The sequence below is a fragment of the Haliotis cracherodii genome, unplaced genomic scaffold (assembly GCF_022045235.1).
Source record: "Haliotis cracherodii isolate W230 unplaced genomic scaffold, xgHalCrac1.p SCAF_2, whole genome shotgun sequence".
In the NCBI taxonomy this organism is placed as follows: domain Eukaryota; kingdom Metazoa; phylum Mollusca; class Gastropoda; order Lepetellida; family Haliotidae; genus Haliotis; species Haliotis cracherodii.
In genome coordinates this window covers 36393455-36414550 of record NW_027266275.1, presented here as the reverse complement: position 1 = coordinate 36414550, position 21096 = coordinate 36393455, and the positions used below count along the sequence as shown (strand labels likewise).

The following is a 21096-nucleotide window of genomic DNA, read 5'->3' as shown; positions in this document are numbered from 1 at the left end:
GTAGTCCCCCAATGCTGGTATTAACACAGTTCCCTTTGATGGAACTGACGTTTTGTCCGGTCCGCCGACAGACTCGTGTGTCACTGCCAAAGCAATAATAGTTCATGTCCTGCTCAAAATGTCCCCATCCGTTAACTGCTGTACATCCCCCGGCTTCAATCACAAGAGTCTTCTGTTGAGGTCCTTGAAACTTCATTTTAGACGTAGTCGTCAACGATGCAACGAAATCATGCACGACTTTATAAGGCTTTGATCTCTTTCGACTGTGCTCAAAGTGACATTGTTCTCTACAACCGACTCTTTCATGTCATCAACAAGCAAATACAGTTACTTTGAAAACTTCATTTATAAAATTAAAAAGCTCGAGACGTGTAAAACCTGACAGCCCTTGTACGACTTCAATCTGATTAAAACTATAAGACAGAAACGTTAATGACTTGGTTTTAAAATACCAAAGGAATATTTTGTCTGATCTATATTAATTAGTTTTAATTGAAAATATTAGTTTCACTCCATCATTCTGATTGATTTTCTTACAGGTACGTTTGGCAATACAGAGGGTACTGTGGAGCTCTCCCATTGTACAGTTGATAACGTGGGCAATTATGATTGGCACTTCTTAGATCGCTGGACATCCACAAATGTCTTTTCTATTCAGGGACACGCAGGAAACAACAATTCGTGCTCCTTAGCTGTTAACATCGGCTGATCGGGGGTTGGAATTCCAGAAGGGTCCCGATTATGATCTACACTGTCCTGTTTGATTCAAGTCTTTCCAACACCACTTTGTTTTGTCTGCTGTCTTAAATTGCATGCTGTTGATCATTACACTATTACCCTAATTGCACCGAGAAAATGGTTCAATTACAACGTCTAGACGTAGACTGGAAATGGGCACCAGAAAGTATAATATAGTTCCCTTTAAGCATGCTGGCACGCCTTGATAAAGGTGAAAATAATGTTCAATGCTGCGTTAAACTTTTGCAATTGACTCCTTTCAATTTGTCTTTGTATGCAGGATATTTTCAACACTTGATATAAAAGATGGCTGGGTTACAACTTTGTTTTCATCGACTTAAGAGAGACGTATTGTGTTTTGAGGGCAGATGATGTTTTGGGGAATAGACCAGTAGTATACTACAGTTTCAATGGAATCGTCGAGGAAGCGGACAATTCGCGAGCTTATTTACGAGTAGCGCGATCGTAGCGCGATCGTAGCGCGAACGCGACGCGTATATTTAAACAAGAGCCAGGTCTGTTCCAGGCCTCGTTAACTTGACATTAACTTATAGCAGTTACGACGGTCGTAGCGCTTTGGTCGTTTTGTACCGAATGGACCATGAATTTGAATCGAAAACTTCAATACTTCAATAGTGAGGTTCACATTTTGTCACAAAAGAAAATGTTCAAAAGAGGACAATTAATTTTGAAACCACATTTCAGTCAAAATATATGAATAATTGTAGAAAGAACGGTGTTTTCATAATCCAATTTTCAGTAAATCAACAGGTGTGTATTGCTGATGCTGTAGCCACAACCCACTGCATTCCAATATTACGTGTTGAAACCTCTTGCTAATAGGAGTACATTATTTTCAGGAAATAAATATGTAAGAAGGTATACAGTTTCGTATTGTTTTGAATATCCCTTAACGGTCCAGTATTTAGTGGTTAAAGCGTTCGCATGTCGAGCCAAAGGTTCGAGTTCGATTCCCTCATGAGTACAATATGATTCCCATTTGTCCCCCCCCCCCCCACACACACACACACGAAAAAGTGCTGGAATATTACTAAATACGGCGTGAAACCGGAAATGTCCAGCTAATGATGTTATATTTATCTTTTCCAGAAATGCTCAGATTACGAGGTATCCGACAAGAAACTTTATCCGACATTCGCCAGGACATTTCCTCCCGCGACTCAAGTGACGAAATCTATTATCTCTCTCCTGCTGCATTTTAAATGGCACCGCTACACGCTCGTCGTAGGATCGTCACACCAGGATCAGACAATTGCTAACAAACTGTCGGAATTGTCGAAGCGTCACAACATCACCATCAACAAGCGGATGAAGTATAAAGAACCTCACATCCCAGTCATTACAGGAAATCCATTCCCTGGCATCGTAGATGAAACCTATATCGGAACTAGAGGTAGGAGTATCACACTTATTTATGGTCGACTCCGGATGTATCGAACTCCAAGCTTCTAGGTTCGTTGTATTCGAAATCCATTATTCTTAAACAATTGTAATTGTAATGGGGACCATTCGAAGAGATGAACTGTCTTCTTAGTTGTCTTGATAAGAGGTAGGGTTGCGTTTGATTTCCATTAAAAGTCGACTTAAAAATGCGTTCGCTGTATCCGAAATTCCTGTTAACATTCTTAACACTATTTGTAACTGCACGACGTGCGGGACTAGCTGTATTTCGTCATTAGCGAATTCGACTCATCCGGAGTTAACTGACAGTATTGTTTCCGATTATATATTCATTGATGTTAACATATAGACCGGGAAAAGTTGGCATCGCATACTGGTTATTCCCATATGAAATAGATATTTTTAAGACCGCATCCTGTATAAATTTAATTGTCTGATAGTAAATGTATTTGTTCTTCAAGTGACATACTCAACATGAAATACACAAACCGAAATCGAGTGACTAATGACATGACTGTACCCGTTTTATGGCAATTGTTAATTCACAGCCCTTTCAAGTACTTCCTATGTTTTTTGGAGTATATAATGTGACCCAGTGCTGGCGACTCTCTGAAAGAATGTGAACATATCCTCGGGTCACGGTGGTATCATTGTCAGGGGGTGCATGGTCAGTGTCTTAAGTCAATATTTACAAAAGTCACATAGGAAGATAGGTGGCGCTTAGCCTTTGTCCCATTACGGCCATTCCTGCTGTTGTTGAAACTTCCTGCTACTATATGCTGAATTTCAAGGTGCTATGTTGAAAATTCAAGACACTATGCAATAACAATATTAAAGTATTTATTATCTTAATTTTCGACACGGTGTCATGTTCAACATACTATATTAGTATCTTGATTTTCAGATTAGTATCTAAGTCGTGCAAGAAAAATATATATGGCACTAGTGGGCTAACGTATATTTCAGATGTATATAATATTAAAGTATAATTATGAATTCACCTTTCTTTAATGTCGTATTTGTTGACCTCATGTGTGACGATGCAAGCATATGTGTGGTCAGCGTTCTAGGAGATAGGTTAAAACGCCTGCTCGTCCTGCAGAACATCGAGTTCGAATCCTTACTTGCAATGCGCCATGCCATGTCATAAGTATCTCATCTGATATTAATGTCATATTGACCAAGCCTAACATGTCTTTTCTGTACCAAAAATGTACAATGGAGTTCTTGACCATCGTTGGTACTGATTGACCTTCGTCGCCGTTCACATCTCCTTCCAGCTGTATTTGGTTTAATGGCATGAAGATGATTTTGTACTCTGACAGATTGGAAATGTTATTTTTCCTATCAATTATGTTTCTTGAACGACTCGGAGCATTCTGAAGGGACATAATAGTTTTAAGAACACAGGGCAGGCATGACCTTGACCAACCTTAATATCAGTTTAACACAGTTTGTATAATCAACGAGTTGTTCTAAATAGGTTCCCATGACAATCTATAAATAAATCTGCATTTTAAGGTGAAATCATGTTTACATTTTCTCTTTTGGCAGTAAAGCTGCTTCTATTTTTTCTTGGTTTACAAACATGTAAACGTTGTTTATGCTTGTACGTTTCCTTTAAGTTTCCAGAAATCGCTCCAATCTACATTTTAATATGGCTTTAAACTCAATAACGACACGCATTATGTTTTTTGAACATAATTACATCATATATCAAATAGCACTTGGGCAGGACCACTCTCAATGAGAAAGGCCTTAATTCGATTCAAATGTCTTTGATTTTCCTTCGTTCTATTTTTATGAATGAGCCTGTAGAAAATGCTACGTCCCTCCCATTTGCATTTACATTAGCTTTTTCAAAAATAGGCAGTTTCCAGACATTCTATGATTGCTGTGTCTTAGTTACATTCCCAAAATATATGGGTCAAAGCTCTATTGACAAGTCACGTATAACGTTCTAAGAACGACATTTATCTCAATCAGCTGTGCGTTAAGAATAAATGAGATATTAAATGAAATGGTATCATCGTTGTCCTGTTTGTTCGATATATAAATGGTCACTTTGCATTTATCATTTACTTTGAATTAATGACTGGATTGTAACTGTAGGCAAAGTAACCTTCTTTGTCTGTTGTAGACGTTTACCAAGGTGGAATTTTTAATGAGAGTGTGTATTTGATGTCTCTAGAATAATGAAGCCTTACCACTACGTCGGATTGTTTGAAATGATATGATGAAATGAAATGATGTGTATGACTCCGAGAAAGCTAACGCTAATCAATGCATCAAAGAGTTCCAATATTCAAGTTCATTCGCTTCAGTTTGATCTTAAAATAAGGTATATAGCTGATTGTCGAGATGAAAGCTGCTTATATGGTTTTGAGGATCTCTATGAATATTTATAAGAAGCCAATTCCTATTGACAAGTCCGTTGCCAGGGGCAGGTTGCTTGTATTTCTGGTACTTGTCCATATCCGTCGGTTAATGGCATAATGTTGATAGTAGTAATTCATTTATGTTCTTTAGACCGTCGTTTCGCACTGACTTCCTTGTCTCAAATTTCACCAGAGAGACAATAATCCAGTCTAGACAGTGAATCAGTGGTCGAAACCATGTAGAATAACCCACGTCATCGGGGTATGATGACACGCACTCTGTCACGTGACCGGGGCTGGCAACGTTCGCACGACTTTTGTCGACTTTTAGGTGGAGAAACACAACAGATATTATCGACGCGAGTCAACCAGGATAGATCTGGCATCAACAGAAATGTTTTAGATTGTGTCTACCAACGTTTCTATTTTGAACATAGCTCCATATTTTACATGGAAGTTACGATATTAAAGAAAATATGCCATCCATCTAATAGCCTCAAATGCAGTCGACCTTATAGGATTGTCAGAGTGAGTGGGTGAATGAGTGAGTGAGCATGGTTTTACGTCGCTTTTAGCAATATTCCAGCAATATCACGGCGGGGGACACCAGAAATGGGCTTCACATATTGTACTCATATCGGGAATGGAACCCGGGTCTTTGGCGTGACGAGCGAACGCTTTAACCACTAGGCTACCTGACCGCCCCTGTAGGATTGTCAGAGAAAATCAATGAATTCGATGATTGTGTACAGCAATGTCAAGTGGATATAATACAAAAACAATAAGAATCAAAGAACTGGCAACGTCAGGTTGATGGGAAAGTATATTGTTTCCGCCATCCCAAAGATGGCACCGCAGTCATGGTCACAAGAAAAGACAAAGGCCAAATGATGCCATTGATATGGAAGGTCTGCTGCCCTCCTTTCAGGAACCATTGTAACTGCTCAAAAAAAGAGCAAGACAATACCCTGTGTCGCTGAAAGCATTCAAACGACGCTAGCAACTTTTGCTGATGGATGGGTCTGCAAACAGTAAGAGGCCACAGTCTTGACTAGAGAGTAGTTCTTGATATTGCTTTGAAACGTTTGGCAAAACCAGAAACGGACACCACTAAATCAGAAAAAGACCTCATGTTCCTGAATTGGAAATTTGTAAACAAGTGAATGGATGCTTTAAGCTTGAGTAACAATTTCAGACAAACTTCAGTTCCCTAAAGGTCCTACAATATTTCAAATTCTTGACACCTCCAACAGTGTCAATTCCTATACGAACACCATCTGATCCAAGTTGTTCAATTATAGGAACGTGTTGCCAAATGTTGCAGCTGAGAGTGTAACTTCTGCTACTTGTGGTAATTCAAATATGGCCCAATATATAGTGAACACCCTGCTTCCAACTGGGATCACAAAACATAATTATGGATGCTGTCGTAACTTACGCCAAAAGGTGGGTCAGTAGATGAACCTGTTGAATGTCTTGCAGGGTTAAGTCTGTGAGTGATGTTGTCATTGGTAGAATGCACAAACTGAAAAAGAGAAAACAAAATTGGAATCAATCCATCTGTCCGGGTCAAGCTGTCATCCAGAGAATAGCTGCCCTACATGAAAAGTTTGTAGTTGTCCCCACTGACACGGCCTGAAATAACATAATCATTATATGTAAGTATCACTATATCGTTGTTTGGTCAACTTACTTGGTATTAGTGACACATCAATGAATGCCACATATAAGGCCAGTATGTAAACTAAGGAAGGCATTTGCCCAAACGCATCAGTAATATCAACTTTGGTTTGACTCAAAACCTGAAGATGTATCCATTCCACTTTTGTACTGGATTCCAAACATCCCTAAAAATCCGTACAAGGAGAGATATATTGTTTTCTTTATACTCGCAGACAGTGAGACAAGTGGAGTTAATTCCCATGTGGATTCTCAAAAACTCAAAGGATTTGTTTGGGTTTTTTTGCAACCTCAGAAAACCATTTAATTATGTCAAGACATTTAATATTTCATTTTTGTACTCCACTGTCCCACACGAAAAAACTTAAAGAAAAGAAAAATCCTTGACCCATGAGGCTCTCTGTCCCCACCGGCAGCAATGACGACACTATGACCACGTGATTACTGGTGACCGCAAGTCCACGACTATGTCACTCTCAGCATTCAAACTCTGCTTAAATAGAATGTCTCGCAAATCTTTATGATTTCTTGCACCGAGTCTATTTCAAAACTGTGATAGGCATTTAGAAGTTGCAAGAACATGAAGTCATGAAACATGCATGACAACTCCTTTGTTGATGGGTCCTGAATGTACTTTTCAATGAATTCTTTTTCATCGATACGTGTTTTGGGAATGCGTTTCTGATCAATATGAGTCATGTATTAGTGCAACACAAAGTTTTAGAAAAGTTCTTTTGGAATATGTCAGTCCATGCACATTGGAACTAAGGTAAAAAAACTTGATACTCGTGGCCTTTTCCTGTTTCACGACCATCGATACACTGTGACAGCCTTGTATCATTGTCGGTTTGGTTCTACAGCAGACAACGCTATAATCACGTTAGGAAGCTGTACATCCATGCTCAGTCATAGTGAACTTTCCCTTCATGTCGAGCAATATTCCAGCAGCTCCAGCCTTTGGCGCTTACATTTCACAACTTTTCAGAGACAATCGAGCATGCTCCTTCAACCAAGATTTCAAAGAGCGTCACACGACCTTTGCTCAGAAGTTGTTTGATCAAGATTACAACGTTCAAGACCTCGGTGAAGCTTTCAAAAAGTGTTATGGTAGACATCTGGAAGACATTTTCCAATTTGACGCATCAGTGTCAAAAATGATGTCCGATGCAATTCCCTATTTTGACTTGTATCATATGTTCCCGAGTTTTATCAGGTGAACAACTGACATGCCAACGCATGTGTTTGTGACGGGTGGCAGTGGTGGGGCAGAATACGCTCACCTTTTCGCGAACTACTGGTATCATCACTACTTGATAGTGATTTATAAACACATGTTTTATGGTAAAGTCGGAATCGTACGGTCGACTTTCTTTTGGATAATGAAATGGTTATGTCGCTTTTATTATACAGAAAGACAACAACCAACTACTACTGATCGTGAATTGTTGTTACCCTGTCTGGCGCTCGGCATTAAGGGGCTAAAACAAGGACTGGTCGGCTCGGAGTCAGTATACTGTGTCTGAGTTGGGTATTCATGTTAAACTGCGGCATGGTATCTCAGTGATCTAGCACTATAAATCGGCATCAGCCCGGACTAGTACAAGCAGCCACACACACACACATACACACACACACGTGCATGCACGTCGCTATATAAGTGCAATAATCTTGGACGCGACGTTAAACCCCATTTCACCTCACCTCACTTCTGATCGTGGGGCTCATTGGTTGTTTTAATTACAGGAGACATGCGCCTGGGTGTTGGGTGCCTGAATGACTCCTTATGGCATTGGTAAACTGTCGAACATGGATAGTTAGTGAGGTGGGTCAAATGTCGCTAATGTAGATCAGCTTGATGGGGAAGGAATATCATGATGCGGGTCGTAGAAGTTTACCAATTTTTACCACGAACTGCTGAGCTTTCGACGACTGGGCCACCATAAGTTCTGAATGAAAATAATCAATTTCCAATTATCGTTTGAAGTTGCTTATGCATATGTCCTTGTTCGACTCTGTAAGCGTACATATCGGTTGTCATTTTGTAAAAGGTTATCAATATTGTACACAGTTTAGTTTCTCATTTTCTCTCACGTGAATCTGATCTGCCACTGCTATCACAGTCAACATGCAAACTATGGAGCTAACGATAGATTGAAGCAGTTCATAATTTGCCAATGCTGACGATTATTGAAATCCTCTTAGGGTTTCACTATTTGTGGAGGCAGCGAGAATGAAAGTGACTATAATGATAGAGAGAGAAGATTCAGCCTTAAACATATAGTGGAGGCAACGCCCAATACAACAGAGTCACCCGCTTGCTCTTATATTATGCGGCCATGTGATTACATTCAAAACGTCAACACCACAGAACAATCAGCTTCGCCTAAACAGACCCTCTGCGCGCAAAAGGCAAAACATCGACGAAAACCACACGACTGCCTATTCGATCCAGATTTCACAGAACCAATTCATCCTGGAAATTAGACACTGCACGTCACTCAATTTATACAATAGGTCGAAGTGTCGATTAATTATTTTTGTTTACTGTCATAAAGACGCGGGAATGGGATCAAAAAGGGGGCGAGGGGTTGTCATGAGTATCCCCAATCTTACATGCGAGTCATTTAATTAATCATGCGACTGCGTCTTGAGTATCTGTTATATCCCTGCATCTCCCTTTCCATTTACAATCAATGCATTCACATTGAAATCACATTCCAAATACAGAATTAGAAAAGGAAATTAATTAAAGTCCTTTTTTTCTGTTGCTTGGAATTTTCAATCATTTATAAACCTGAAAAAAATATGCGCCATTGCTTCTTTTTTATATATCCCAATGTTCGATGTATTGTTTTAAAGATAATAGGGTGACGCCTACCTTCTGAAAAGGTCATACAAGTATATGAATGTTTCTCCAGACTGTCACAAGAACTGAGGGTTGTGGAAGGCCTAGTGGACAAAGCGTTCGCTCGTCTCGCCGATGACCTGGGTTTGATTCCCGGAAAGGGGACAATGTGTGAAGCCCATTTATAGTGTCCCCCGCTGTGATATTGCTGGAATATTGCTTAAAGTGTCGTAAAACCAAACTCACTCACTCAGTGGTCACTGCTTCATATCAGCGATGCAAAGAAGCGGAGGATGTAACTGAAACGATGGTCAAATAGGGATGGAGCAGTAACAAAGCATGTCATTAGATAATATGGTTTGGTTTTTTTGTAGTTCAATATGAGTATGTCAGTTTGGAAACAAAATGTCTTCTTCAGAGAAAAAAACAGTACATTTTTAATGGCTATTTTATATTGGAATATATGGAAAGCAGTGCTTTTCTTTTTTGCAGGTGTATCTTGCACACGGAGATCCTTGTTGGTTGTTTTATATAGCAAGTAGATTTCTGAATGAAAGCGGCTGAATTCGATAATGACATAGAGCGTATTTACGTATGTTCTGTTATGGAAATGAGGATGAGTTAATGGCTATATATTGGGTTCCTGTCTGTCTAGTGTCATCGTTTAAGGTTATTTCTAGAATCGATTAAGCAGGTGTTGGTATAATCATTTAGCCCGGGATAGACATGTTCGGCGGAAGTTCTTACATTGTTAAAGGCTATCGAATCATTGAAGACGTTAGTGCACATAAAGCTGTCTACACGTGTTATCATTTGCCAGTCAGAATGTGTACAAACATCTTTATGGAAACGAAGGTGATGAAAGATGTGATGCAAAACTTCAAAGCAATGGGAAATATGACCATTTTCTACTATTTCGACGTATTTGTGGATATGCAACAACGTTTATGTTAGTAAATCACATTTATAACTATTTACGTCAATTCAAATGTTCTGTACACGCAAACCTCATAATTGGAAATGCGGGTTATTGTTGTAATGAAGCTAAACGCATATGTTCTCTTGGGTAATTTACCCTCATTATACTCCAAATGAATTATTGAATTTTTTACTCAGGCTGTGATCAGATTGCAAAAACTCCTCTGCATCATATTTGGGGTTTTTTATCCAGAGATAGATTGTCCTTGGCCCCGTTCCAGAAAGCGGTCTCAGCGCATCAGCGATCGTAAGTCTAAAGTAGGCGAATTACGATCACTTGGCCCCTAAGATCCCTTCGTGGTACGAGGCCTGATTACTTGATTAATTCATTATTCATATCAAGTTTGAGCAATAAGTTTGAGTGTGCGAGTGAGTGAGTGAGTGAGGTTTTACGCAGCTTTTAGCAATATTCCAGCAATATCACGGCGTGGGACACCCCAAATGGGCTTCGCACATTAAACCCATGTCGGGAATCAAACCCGGGTCTTCGGCGTGAAGTGCGAACGCTTTAACCACTAGGCTACCCGACCGTCCGCAATAAGTTTGAAAACCTATAAATTTATGTATTACTAAAAACTGTAAATATTAAACGCAGTATTCGTTATGTTTCACATTTATGAAACCTTTGCAATTATAGAGATGAATGTAACTATTTAAACTAACTTTCATTAATCATTATTGTTCATATGTATTGAAATTATTTCCAAACATGTCAGCCGTTTTAAGTAGATGCGCATTTCAAGATGTTCGTATCGTATGTATCTAGATGTAGAAACTTTCTCAATTACTACCATTACTTATGAGCTGAGAAAATCCAGGGTAGAATTGGTCTTCAGCAATCCATGCTTGCCGTAAAGAGACGACTAACGGGATCGGGTGGTTAGGTTCGCTGACATGGTTGATGCATGTCATCGTATCCCAATTGCGTAGATCGATGCTCATGATGTCAATCACTGGATTGTCTGGTCTGGTCACCGATTATTTACAGACCGTCGTCATATAGCTGGAATATCGCGGCGTTAAACAACAAACAAAAACAAAACATTACCCACTGATACTTTTGAAGTAGGTTCCACGTGATTTCAGGTAATATATGAAGTCAATGACGTCATGGTTCAGTTAAACCCCAATTATCCACATGGCACTGTTCCATGTGAGTGCGCACGGATTAGCACTCGTCCAGATTAAAGAATCATTGGTACGAAGACTTTGTGACATATATATGCTACCAAGAGTACAGGGGGCACGGGTGGCCCAGGCGTCTGAGGCGCCGCAGTTCGCTGTGCAGAGTTGCGTCCCTTGGGCACGTCAGAAACCTATGATTGTGGCTTCGAATCCCGGTGCACCCCGCTTATGTTTCTAGGTTTGTCAGCATCATACCCGTGCTCGTTAAGCTGACACGCCGTGATATAACTGGAATACTGTTAAAAGCGGTGTTAAACCCGACTCACTCACTCACTCATCCAACAGTACATGGAAACGAACTGAGGGTCGATTGGGTAGCTTTGTGGTCAAAGCGTTTGCTCGTCACGCCGAACGCCCGGGATTGATTCCCTAAGTGGATACAATGTGTGAAGCCTTTTTCTGGTATCCCCTGCCGTGATATTGCTCAAATATTTCTAAAAGCATCGTAAACACATATTCACTCACTTACTCACTGTAAGCGTTCGGAACTTCTGGGGTATTTCTATGCAAAAGTTACAGAACAGAAGACTTACTCACTCACTGGCTACTTTAACGTTGGCCTTATAAAGTATCCTACTGCCACCTAAGTCCAGGAAACATCTTTTTGTAGCGAAGCCGGTTTCATACATACTCAATTGATGCATCAGTTCCCAGCATACGAGGGCATAGCAGATCAGTAGTCACAATAGCAGCGTGGACAGTTGTTCATGATATCAATCACTGGTTTACGCGATTATTTCGAGGCAGTCGTCCATGTACAGGGATAGTACTGACTGTTATACTACAAGCAATATTCCTTTTCAATTAAGTCAATTTCTTAGAAGGGTAAAACCGTTTTCGTGTTTATTTCACACAAGATTTCCATAATGCAAAAGATGGAGTTGCCACATTTGACATTTTCTCAATCGTAGGTTTCATAAGTTCAATGTGTCTGTGCCAGTGCTTGTGTGTATTGTTTCAAGGACACCGAAATGTCATTATACTTTGCAAATCGAAATTGTCAGAAATATTGGTGTTTTAAAATCAAGGTAATAGATAACAAATCGATATATTTGATCAGTAGATGACAAGCCATAATAGGGTGTTCATGTCTAGTGTTGACATTAGCTTCCGTTGTGATCTAGATTACCCAGCAGTCTCTCGATGGCGTTTTCCATGACTAAAGCTGCATGCTGCGTTATATCATTGTCTAACTTGTCATTCAGTACTGTTTCCGGCCAACGTCTGGCATATAATTAATAGGAAGGCGACGGTCGCTGTCTGATGGCGCCGACTCTGTGATATTTTTAATTATTTTATGAATAAGACTGAAATCCGGATTGTCATTTCTTAAAAATCTGACTTCTGTGCTTCGGGAAGAAAAGTGATAAGTTCTCTTTTGTGTCCTTATTACTTATCAGGGCTTTGCTGTGCTATCTGCTGGATGCATTTCAGAGGAGAGATATTCAGTAATATCAGTCACATATCTGTGACCGTCTATATCCAACATTACCAGAGAACATCTGTGATTGACTGTGTCAAACCACAACCCAGACCAGCTCTTCAATACTATGTCCCTGCAGTCACAGATTGAGGTTTATGTTCTGTGATAATGTGCGATTCAAACGGTCACAGACGTTCAACATCGGCTTACTGTGACACACATAAACATGGTGTTGTGTATTCTGTGTCACATTCAACCATACCGTTATGTAGTCTGCGAAACACATAAACATGAAGCTGTATATTCTGTCACATTCAACCATGCCGTTATGTAGTCTGAGAAACACATAAACATTGTGTTGTGTATTCTGTGTCACATTCAACCATACCGTTATGTAGTCTGAGAAACACATAAATATGGTGTTGTGTATTCTGTGTCACATTCAACCATACAGTTATTTAGTTTGAGAAACACATAAACATTGTGTTGTGTATTCTGTGTACCCTCAACCATACCGTTATGTAGTCTGAGAAACATATAAAGGTGTTGTTGTGTATTCTGTGTCAGACTCAACCATACCGTTATGTAGTCTGAGAAACATATAAACGTGTTGTTGAATGTGTATTCTGTGTCACACTTAACCATGCCGTTATGTAGTCTGAGAAACATATAAACGTGTTGTTGTGTATTCTGTGTCACACTCAACCATACCGCTATGCAGTCTGAGAAACGCATAAACATTGTGTTGTGTATTCTGTGTCACACTCAACCATACCGCTATGCAGTCTGAGAACGCATAAACATTGTGTTGTGTATTCTGTGTCACACTTAACCATGCCGTTATGTAGTCTTTCACACACAGGAACAGAGCGGTAGGTATTCTGTGGCACGCGTTCCTGCGTTTGTGAACGTGGATCGGACGCTAATATTTACGCTCCAAAAGTTTCTTATTACAGGCCCAACTTCACTTCATCTACTAATTCAGAGTAGTTATTATGCATGCGGTGTATTGATTTTGAAATCATTATGACTGAATTTGTAAGCCATAAGAAGGGACATAGTTCTTCCAGAACTGTGCAACTTCGAACACCCATGATTATTATCGACTCGATTAGTAGCTCAAGGAATGTTGTGTTCTTGAAGACTAATTGCCCGGAATGACGAGGCCTTCTAACGAGACGCCATTGTCCACAAGAGGGAAGTGATTTCCACCGAATTGCCGATGGTGGCTGTATTTTAACACTCACTTGTCCTCAGTGTATCGTCACCACTGCCCAGATGATATTGGACTCTTTTCATGAATGGTTTAAAAAACTAGTTTAAAACTTTAAATATGCAATTAGGATTTGTTTTGTAGTTTGGCATACTTTTTAGTTTTATGTTATAAGCCAAATACTATCCATGATTCATTTTAAGGTTTCAACATTTCTGACAACAAAACAATTAATACGATATGATACAACACCATGACGATGTTTTTCCTGTTCTACGAATCCCCTCGTGTTTCAATCAATCGTTGTACCTCATTTGATACTGATCCAATATTTCTAAATGTTCAGACCACCCAGTAAGTTGATATCCATTCACGTTGTGTTTTAGGCCTCACATCGCCCAGACCCCCGCACCACCCACGCTACCCACCGCTCACACGTTGCCCAATTCACTCATCTCTCCTACTTCACCCAACTCACCCATCTCTCCTACTTCACCCACCCCACCCACTACTCCCGTTTCACCCAACTCACCCATCTCTCCTACTTTACCCACCCCACCCACTACTCCCGTTTCACCCAACTCACCCATCTCTCCTACTTCACCCACCCCACCTACCCTCCGGCTTCACCCAACTCACCCATCTCTCCTACTTCACCCACCCCACCAACTACTCCCGTTTCACCCAACTCACCCATCTCTCCTACTTCACCCACCCCACCCACTACTCCCGTTTCACCCAACTCACCCATCTCTCCTACTTCACCCACCCCACCTACCCTCCGGCTTCACCCAACTCACCCATCTCTCCTACTTCACCCACCCCACCAACTACTCCCGTTTCACCCAACTCACCCATCTCTCCTACTTCACCCACCCCACCTACCCTCCGGCTTCACCCAACTCACCCATCTCTCCTACTTCACCCTACCCACCCACTACTCCCGTTTCACCCAACTCACCCATCTCTCCTACATCAACCACCCCAACCACTACTCCCGTTTCACCCATCTCACCAATCTCGCCCATTTCACCCACTTCACCACCCCTCCTACTTCACCAACCTCACCCACCTCTCCTATTTTATCCACCTCACCCATTTATCCTACTTCAACAACCTCAGCCACATCACCAACCCCTCCTACATTACCCACCTCACACCATATCACACACCCCGCTTCACCCACCTCACCTCTCTCTCTTACTTTAACCACCTCACCCCCCATTCCGTTTCATCCTCACCCACCACTCCCGTTTCACCCATCCCGATCATCTCTCCTACTTCACCCACCTCACCAATCTCTCCTACTTCGCCTACCTTTTCTACTTCACCCATCTCATCCTCCCCTCCTACTTCACCAATCTCACCCACCTCACCTATTTCACCCACCTCACCCACCATTCCCGCGACCAAATCCATGCCAACCATGACATGCTAAGCACATATATTTCCCTGTAATACTTTATTGCAGTCACTCAATGTGCTAGAGAGCTTGGACCCGTGCCACGCTGCTAAAAAGCTCCCTCCACGTGGTTCCTATATCTATACAAATAATTTACAACCTGTTTTTACGTCTTAAATGTCTTTAACCTAATTTCATATCACGAATCATGATCGAAGAAGACATGTGAGTAAATCACATTCCGAGAAATATGTTTCTTTTTTAAAAAATGCGTACCAAATCCGGTCCAGGAAACACTTTGAAAGCCCGCAACATTAACGACGATGTTGTAACGTCACGGGTTGTTGACGTGAAGACGTTAACGCGATGGCATCCCGGCAATATAACGTCTTTCCATTGCTTGTTTCCATGAAACGCCTATTCCTCCTGATTTCCATCTCTTAACTCGGATACATCAAAGCTTCTTTGCCGCTTCATCGGATAAAATCAACGCCTTGCGTGTGAGCCTGTCATAAATTGCAAAGATGTGAAACAGCACCTCGTGAAATATGAAGTGAGTGATCCTGGTTGTGACGTCAAGTGGTAGAAATTCAGATCTTGACTCAGATGGTCAAGCTGAAATGGAAGAATATAGCATTAAAATAGCGTTAGATTTTCTCTTGATTACGTGAAGTCAAACGTTATCTCTCCACCTGTTGAGGGTATCCTAACGTGCTAGGTGAGATGCAACGTGGCACTCTGTACCAGAACCGTCGCTGAATCTTCAGAACTAATCCGTGCTTAGAACATTGGCGAATAATCTGCTTACTCCTACTGTTAAGCGATCACTTTGATTACTGTTTAAACACAAGGCTGTAAGGACTGGCAATTGTTTGCTAAAGCAGTTCGTCAATATCAGAGGATTTTTTTAGGCGCAAAGGAAATGAAGATCGCATTATCAATCAGATTCTTTCAAGAACGTCTTTGATTAGTTCATTTCCCTGATTTAATTCTGATCGAATACATCTTGTCCGTTCTTACAAACTCGGGGTATGAATGATCAAGTCGTCTCGGGAGCCGACATTTTATGTTGTATCACGATCAACTAATCGTGGATTCGAATCCCATAGTGTGATTCTTCGTCTGTCACTACTAAGCTTCATCTCGGGGCATTAGCTGCCATTAGTCCAAGGCACCACTTGTGCTCCCTAGGTGAGGTGAGGTGAAATGGGGTTTAACGTCGCGTCCAAGATTATTGCACTTATATAGAGACGTGCATGTGTGTGTGTGTGGCTGCTTGTACTCGTCCGGACTGATGCCGATTTATAGTGCTAGCACACTGAGATACCATGCCGCAGTTTAACATGAATACCCCACTCAGACACAGTATACTGACTCCGAGCCGACCAGTCCTTGTTTTAGCCCCTTAATGCCGAGCGCCAGACAGGGTAACAACAAGTACCATCTTTTAACCTCTTTTGGTATGACGCGGCTGGGGATCGAACCCCGGACCTTCCGCTCTCCGGGCGGACGCTCTACCATTAGACCACGGAGGCGGTCTCTCTCTAGGTACCATGCTCCGAGATTGCACGATGTGATCCTATAGTCGCTCCAAGTTTTGTTTGTTTGTTGTTCAACGCCACACTCAGCAATATTCAAGCTATATGACGGCGGTCTGGAAATAATCGAATCTGGACCAGACAATCCAGTGAATAATATCATGAGCATCGATCCATGCAATTGACATCGATGACATGCATCAACCAAGTCAGCGAGCCTGACTACCTGATCCCGTTAGTCGCCTCTTACGACAAGCATAGTCGCCTTTTACGGCAAGCATGGGTTGCTGAAGACATATTCTACCCCGGATCTTCACGGGCCTCGCTCCAATTACCTACCTTGGTCTGTCAACGCTGTACCTAACAGCACTGATCAGTGAGTGAGTGAATTATGTTTTAGCGTCACGTTAAACATATTTCAGTTATATCACGCCATTTCAGCTTGATGTGCCGGAAAGGCCGGAAGTGATGCAGGTCTTAGACGTTTACTACTACGGCCTACGTCACTCTATTCTTACCTCACATTTTAAGTGAGTGAGTATTGTTTTACGACGCTTTCAGCAATATTCGAGCACTATCACGGTTGGGGACACCATACAGATGTGTGGAATCGAATCCGGGTCTACTTCGTGACGAGCGAGCGCTTTTACCAGGCTTCCACCCCTCAAACACTCAGACACACACACACACACACACACACACACACACACACACACACACACACATTAAGCTGACACAGAGTAATATTACTGAACTACTTTTCAAAGCTTGGTAAACCGTCCCACATTAGCAACATGATATACTAACATGTCATCGGAAAACAATAATAATCACAATTGCACCTTATATCACTGACTATTCTCCAACGGTTAAATAAATTCCAAAAACGAATGTAACCCCATCTGTATCATTCGTGTATACAAATATATCGATGCAATTACATTTGGTATGTCCAACTCAATCACCCAATTCAGATGTCGAAACTGATTCCTTTCCCTGAACCACAAGCAATCTCTGCCCTTCGTACAACCCAAGATGCCGAGGGCAGACTTGAGAATGGAAAATATTACAAGAGCATACCGATACCTAACGATTTACCCTGGATCGGGTGCTACTAAGAAGCATGGTTAAGAATCAGGAAATGTTTTGAATTCGGGAAGCTGGAAACGATTTTCTTCTTCCGTGGTGTCCTCTGGCCATCAAGACACGTCGCATAACCCAATGAGACAGTTTTCGATCGAGGCGGCACCAGATCTGGCCTCTAGATCCGCGTGGCAGCTTGTCTCTCTAACGACCAGGAATTAAGCTCAGGGTTAGGCCTTATAATCCGTCTGCGATTTGTGCCAGAGCCATGAGAACGTGCTACCTCAGAAGAGCAAGAACGGGAGGGCATCGTGTTTGATCCTTGAGGCGTGTCGCAAATACCTCTGTCAATTTTGAGAAAGTGGGTGGCAATCATTACTTCAATTGAGAACCCTTGACTCTAACGGAGACACCAACTATCCTTGATACACTGCAACGATATTTTATTTTGGGAATTTACTCCTTGCAATCAACCAACACCTACGCATAGAACTGAGTCTTGTAGTGCAACTTCTTTGATTGCGTGACATTGATCATAGACCTGCTTATAAGCAAATAAACTATATTGGAACGTCAGGGGCTTGAATGTACATTGATTTTTTACACTCAAGAACTTGGCCCAAGAACTCGGTCCAACCCTCTTCATATTGATGTAGTTGGACCCTATATATAACTTCACCCTTCCAGTACTATCTGCATGCTGTCGTAGAGAGATGGACCGTTGATTGTAACAAACTTCGGCATAAACAATATTGGGTGTTCGCATGTAGGTGGCCGGTATGGGACGAGGGTGGAGGGTTTTCTTATGAGACAAGCACAATGTGTTTTCATATTAACGATGTGAATGAGTTTTTGTTTCCAAGGTATTTTGCACGTGGAACTGACGACGTTCACATGTTTCCGAATATCTTATACACTGTAACTCTCGCAAACAAGAAAACACATGGTGTTTGTTTATTAAATACATGTTTTGGTACATTACGTTTCATCCTATTTATAATTATAAACGTCAGTCTCTTGGGTGTTTTCATTTTCATAAAACCATTCACGAAAACTACAATGTCTAAAAATAATGAAGTTATTCGATGATGACACTAGGTGTTCTCGGTCGCATTGATAAATGATGACGTTATTATCATGACACCAGGTGTTCCCGATCGCATCGATAAATGATGACGTTATTATCATGACACCAGGTGTTCCTGACTATGATGGCTAATATGAAATTACGGCGATGACACCAGGCGTTCGCGTAGGTATTAACATCTGAAACATCGCCACCAACTGAATAACTTCAGTGCCAGCATCCTCCCCGGCTCTCATTGAAAGATGCTGGTCACCGACTTGATGCCGGTCTTGTTTCCACGCTGTTGCTGCACAGTAGCTCCAGCCTACTTGTCATCTGATACAACCACCTGACTGTCGGCGTTCGCGTGGGTAGTATCGATCATCTGAGTTGTTTTTCTTAAATCAAATGCCATTGTGCCAATAATCCCTTGTTTCAGCTCAATTTGTTATTCGTGGATCGATCAACCTAATTCAACATGTAGTTAGTGAAAATAAAGCAGAACCAAGAAACGATGAGAAACGTTGCTTTACCTTAAGTACCCAGAGAGACACCTTTTGTGAACACTGGAACTATAAAAACAATATTTTTTCTATTTCTTTTCCGAAACCGTCTTTCCAATTATCAGCAACACTAGATCTATATGTGTGGCTGTCTGTTTCAAACGGATTTATATCTATTTGAATTTGAACACTGATGATTGTCTTGTAAACGGTGCTGTCGAAGAACGTGATGTTAAAGTGGGTGTTTTTCTTGTAATTTCTTTACAAAGATTTCTACTTTCCTCTACTTCAAAGTCGTGGATTTAAGCATGATTCACACTTTTTATCTTACTATTTCTTTTCCTTAGTGGTCAATTAAAAGTTCCATTGCCGCAAATGATTTCCGTCCAAACATAATGTAAGAGATTTATTATTGTGAAAAACAACTTTGCATTTTTTGTGTATTCATGATTCAATGTAAACAGAGACGACATGCACTGTAAAGGTTGATTTGACTCCATGATCCCATTTTTCGTCTTGATCTAGTCGTTGTAATTAGACATTTGACTTGCCTTTGCATGTGTTTGTGGTACAGTCATCTTTTCGCCAACACCTGGCATCATCATTAATTTAGTCTAATTATGATGGACGCGCTGATTTTACACAACATCCTTCCCATGGTCCACAAACATGGTGCTGGAGTGACTTTATCCTACTGGTGCCGTAGACTTCCTTTTTAAGTTTTTTTATTCATTCTAGAATGATGTTACATTGTCACTTGTTTTCACGTACATACTTATGATGAGTATGTGACTGAGATGCATTCAGACAGATTGCATGTGATATTATATACAGAAAAGTAGTCACGTTTCTTGACACATGGACACGGTCTTATATTAGTCAGAGCATAAAAATAAATGCATATATATTCATACCTGGCAACTATTTCTTATTCAAGTATTTCAGTAATTGATTTGGCCATTTTGCCTCAAACTTTGCAATACAGCTTTCTAGCAATACAGTGCGTCACTTAAACAATATTTCTTTAAAAAACATCCAAGTTAAGTTTATTGTGTTTTTTTTTTACTAGATTAATAGAACAGACTTGTGCATAGTTACGTTGTCCTGTTAGAACACACATTTAGTGAGTTCAGCTTTGATATTCTCACGCAGTTCCCTAAACAGATCAGCATAGCATTGGCTTTTTCCGCGAGAAGAATTCCATTGAAATCCCGGAAATCCGAGGCCATCCCCTTGCCAGCTGATGGAACAGAATTTGTCTTCTTCTGGGTAGGAGAAGGTAGATTTCCCCACTGTTTTGACTGTTGTTTAGTCCCTTGGTGGTAATGGCGAACCCAAGACTCATCCATAGTTACGAATCTGGACCCTTGGAAATCAGCGTGCTTTGTCATTCATTCCTTGACTGTCTCCTACTGCTTTGGCTCTGTGACGTGCGGTGAATCAACGACCTTCCATAATCAACATGTTCCTTAGTGTTGGCAGTTGAAGGTCTTCCTGGTCTTGAATCATCTCCGAGGCCCACTCTTCCCCCTGCACCCCTCTTAACAGTGGTGCGGGAAGAAGCAGCATCACCTTAAGATGATGAGGCAATGTCCACATAGATGTCTGTAGGAGTTCGCCATGTCAGTATTGTCAGTTGACT

General features: G+C 41.1%; 1 protein-coding gene across 3 annotated transcripts in view; it reads left to right on the top strand.

Moving 5' to 3' along the window:
- The window catches only part of LOC139468050 (receptor-type guanylate cyclase Gyc76C-like), a 149204-nt gene that overhangs the window by 60158 nt on the left and 67950 nt on the right, over positions 1-21096 (top strand). For all 3 annotated transcript variants that reach the window (XM_071249747.1, XM_071249744.1, XM_071249746.1), the window contains exon 3: positions 1849-2152. In XM_071249747.1, coding sequence (XP_071105848.1) covers positions 1849-2152 — 304 coding nt within the window. The remainder of the gene's footprint in view (positions 1-1848; positions 2153-21096) is intronic.